This window comes from Triticum urartu, chromosome 3A (assembly GCF_056163025.1).
Source record: "Triticum urartu cultivar PI428250 chromosome 3A, HENAU_Tu73, whole genome shotgun sequence".
Lineage (NCBI taxonomy): Eukaryota > Viridiplantae > Streptophyta > Magnoliopsida > Poales > Poaceae > Triticum > Triticum urartu.
In genome coordinates, this window is record NC_141875.1 from 533,477,205 (window position 1) to 533,481,410 (window position 4,206).

The window sequence follows — 4,206 nt, forward strand, 5'->3', positions numbered from 1 at the left end:
AGGGACTTAGCATTTCCACTAAGTCCTTGACCTGTTTATCTCATATGGCCATATGTTCATATTGTTTCCTAGTGATCCGTGCCTCTTTTGAGGATGATCAGTAAGGATGTTTTGTTAATCTTGTAGTGCTCTATCCATCCATGCCTTTGTTTGCAATTATGGAACACCCTAGCTTGAGTCAATCGAGCTCTACTTTTGCTATTTCGTGAATCTGGGAAGATTGTCTACTTGTTAGCGATTTTGCCGAGGATGTTGTAGTTGATCCGTGCATGCCATGTTATTGTTCTTGCCATGTCTAGCTTGTATTTTGTGTATTCTTGATGGGTGTATGCTTAGATTGTCATTACTTGCTCTGTAGTGAGTGCATCGAGCTCGTAAACATGCCTACTTGATATCTGTTTTCAGCATGCTCCAGTTTTCACTAAGTCTGAGAACTGATTATGTTTTTGCCATGTTCACATGCTTGCAATTGTATTTTCTGATCCCTTTTGGCTCAAGGTCACTAAGGGACTTTTGTTAAGCTCTTTGAGTAGCTCCATTCCATGCTTTACTTTGCCATGTTAAGTTCCTGTAGCATCTAGTTTTCATGCTCCAAAGTGTGCTACCTGATCTGAAATTCCAGGCTTGTGTTAATTTCACTAAGTCTGAGATCTGTTTACCAATTGCACTTTTGCCATGCTTGTTTGAACCTGTTATTGGATGAATTGGCCGTAGCTCAGTGCTAGACTTTTGTTAAGCATCATGAATGGATCCCTTCCATGTATTTTGTTGCCATGTTTGAGTGCTGTAGCATGTTCATCTTGTTGCATTTAGATGGCTACTTGCTGTATATCACAGACCGATGTCATATTTGCATTGCTTGCCATTTCCAAACCGTAACTCCGATTCTGGTGATCTTTATATCATTTTCAAGCGATTTCATCTCACCTCTCCAGTGGAACCCTTGGATTTCCAAGTTGAGGCCAGGTTCATTCATTTCCTTTGCAAATCATGCATATGCATCGCATACCGCATCTCGCATATCATTTCATGTTCATGTGTTGGTTGTTTACTATGTTGTGTGCTTCTTTCCGGTGTTTGCTTCTTCGGGTTGGTTCCGGTAACGTCGCGTTTGTGAGGACCCGTTCGTCTACGCCCGTTTGTCTTCTTCATGGACCCGTTCTTCTTCCTTGCGGGATTTCAGGCAAGATGACCATACCCTCGAAATCACTTCTATCTTTGCTTGCTAGTTGCTCGCTCTTTTGCTATGCCTATGCTGCGATACCTACCACTTGATTACCATGCCTCCTATATTGTTGAACCAAGCCTCTAACCCACCTTGTCATATCAAACCGTTGTTTGGCTATGTTACCGCTTTGCTCAGCCCCTCTTATAGCGTTGTTAGTTGCAGGTGAAGATTGAAGTATGTTCCTTGTTGGAACATGGAGTTGTTGTTCCTTGTTGGAACATGTTTACTTGTTGGGATATCACTATATATCTTATTTAATTAATGCATCTATATACTTGGTAAAGGGTGGAAGGCTCGGCCTTATGCCTGGTGTTTTGTTCCACTCTTGCCACCCTAGTTTTCCGTCATATCGGTGTTATGTTCCCGGATTTTGCGTTCCTTACGCGGTTGGGTAATAATGGGAACCCCTTGACAGTTCGCCTTGAGTAAAACTCTTCTAGCAATGCCCAACATTGGTTTTACCATTCGCCACCTAGCCTTTTCTTTTCCCTTGGGGGTCGCGCGCCCAAGGGTCATCATTATTTTAAACCCCCGGGCCAGTGCTCCTCTGAGTGTTGGTCCAACCTGTCAGCTGCCGGTGGCCACCAGGGGCAACTCTAGGCTGGCCTACCCGTACCTAAGACAATCTGAGTGTGCCCTGAGAAAGAGATATGTGCAGCTCCTATCGGGATTTGTCGACACATTCGGGCGGTGTTGCTGGTTTAGTTTTACCCTGTCGAAATGTCTTGTAACCGGGATTCCGAGTCTGATCGGGTCTTCCCGCTAGAAGGTCTATTCCTTCGTTGACCGTGAGAGCTTGTGATGGGCTAAGTTGGGACACCCCTGCAGGGATTTGAACTTTCGAAAGTCGTGCCCGCGGTTATGGGCAGATGGGAATTTGTTAACGTCCGGTTGTAGAAAACCTGAAGTTGACCTTAATTAAAATATATCAACAGCGTGTGTAACCGTGATGGTCTCTTTCCGGCGGAGTCCGGGAAGTGAACACGGTTGTTGGAGTTATGCTTGACGTAGGTTGCTATAGGATCACTTCTTGATCATACTTTTATCGACTGTGCTTTGCCTTCTCTTCTCGCTCTCATTTGCGTATGTTAGCCACCATATATGCTAGTCGCTTGCTGCAGCTCCACCTCATACCTTTACCTTACCCATAAGCTTAAATAGTCTTGATCGCGAGGGTGCGATATTGCTGAGTCCCCGTGGCTCACAGATACTTCCAAAACCAGTTTGCAGGTGCCGTTGAGTCCGTGTAGATGACGCAACCAAGCTCAGGAGGAGCTCGATGAAGATCTTGTCCTTTGTGTTGTTTCGTTCTAGTTGATCAGTAGTGGAGCCCAGTTGGGGTCGACCGGGGACCTTTGTCGCATTTGGGGTTCTTCTTTTATTTTGGTTCCGTAGTCGGACCTTGATTGTATCTGGTTGATGTAATGCTTTATTCCTGTAATTGTGTGAAGTGGCGATTGTAAGCTAACTATGTATCTTTCCCTTACGTATTACATGGGTTGTGTGAAGATTACCTCACTTGCGACATTGCTTTCAATGCGGTTATGCCTCTAAGTCGTGCTTCGACACGTGGGAGATATAGCCGCATCGAGGGCGTTACACCAGGTTAGCATCTTTGGCCGGTTTGTCAACCTTCAGTTTTTTGATGGGCTTGGCCATAGCGTTGAAAATAAGACATAAGACACGGTTGATATGACAATGGAGTACATAATTAAAGGAAAATAAGCTTGAAAGTGTTTCCTACCCAGGCACAGTCTTGAAAAGAGGGATTTGACTCCCAATTGAGTCGCCAGAGGAAGAATGAGAAGTCCCCTGATAGTATGAATCAGACGGGTTAAGAGGTTGTCGAAAAAGACCTGCCTTGGTATAAGCTAAGCCGAAAATGGTTGAAACCTCTGGTCGGCGCTTACGAGGAGCCGGTGTGTTTGGTATGCCGGAGGAGAGAATTCCACCACCACTGTTCCAGGACGTACAACAAGCTTCATGTTGCTGCTTCTTCAAAATAAAGTCGGGATCCAAGTAAGCTAAAGGGTGAGAAAACCTTACTTTCCAACTTGCTTGACGCACTTTCTGTGTGATCAGAGGTTCAGAGTTGGAGGAAACGATAGTTACCTCTTCAACATTGGCTTGGATTCCTTCCGCATCATCCTGATAGTGATCGTTATCAATAAGATGTACAAAAAATGAGCCAATGGAGTCAAGTTTTACCTCCGACTCATCATTACCATCCAAGTCCAATGGTTCGGAGGCGTTGGCATTTTTATTGGTAGGATTTTTCTGAGCCTTATTCTTCGTCCGGGTCGTCTTGGCCGGCTTGTCCCGCAGCTTCTTACTCCAAAAAGGAGAATCGGCCTGTGAAAGTCAAACGATTATAAGAGGACAGTTTAAATGAAAGTATGATTCAACTGAAAATTGTGTATACAACTTATAGTTGGCGGCTTGTTGAGAGTGCAGAAAGGATTCAGTCCGGCTTTGCTGCAATCTTCCAAGCTCTCGTTCAATAGAGTCTTGGTCATATTATTAATATCCTCGTCATTCAATTGGATCTGGCAGTGGCATTGTGGATCTTTTAAATCACCGGTGTACTTGCACATTAAGCTGGGGCGGTGGCTTAAGGGCAGAACTCTCCAGGCAACCCAGGATCGAACTAGATCAATTCTGATCAAGCCGTTAGCCATTAAGGCCCGGATCTTTCAAAAGATGAGCATATATTTTTTCCGTTCCGCTGTACTAATGCGGTCTGGAAGAGGGTGCATGTTGCGAAGCCGGCTGACACGATAACCCAGCAGAGGATTCTCACCCTCCGGAGATGTGTTTTGGTAGTAAAACCAAGTTTAATTCCAGTCCTTAAGATGACTGGGCGGCTTGGCAGCTGGAAAAGTGGCTTCTTTGCGTCTTTGAATTGCAATACCACCCAATTCTAAACTGGGCCCATCAGTAAATTCAGTCTGGCGGTTCAGATAGTAGAACTCTCTGAA

At 44.8% G+C, this 4,206-nt stretch overlaps 1 protein-coding gene across 1 annotated transcript; it reads right to left on the reverse strand.

The window, feature by feature from the left end:
- Nucleotides 1-2,968: 2,968 nt before the first annotated feature.
- Nucleotides 2,969-3,744, reverse strand: LOC147980398 (uncharacterized). Its single transcript, XM_087515596.1, has 3 exons — nucleotides 3,659-3,744; nucleotides 3,122-3,581; nucleotides 2,969-3,040 (listed from the first exon to the last, which is right to left on the reverse strand). The coding sequence occupies exons 1-3, from the start codon at nucleotides 3,742-3,744 to the stop codon at nucleotides 2,969-2,971; spliced, it is 618 nt and encodes a 205-aa protein (XP_087371722.1).
- Between the last annotated feature and the right edge of the window lie 462 nt (nucleotides 3,745-4,206).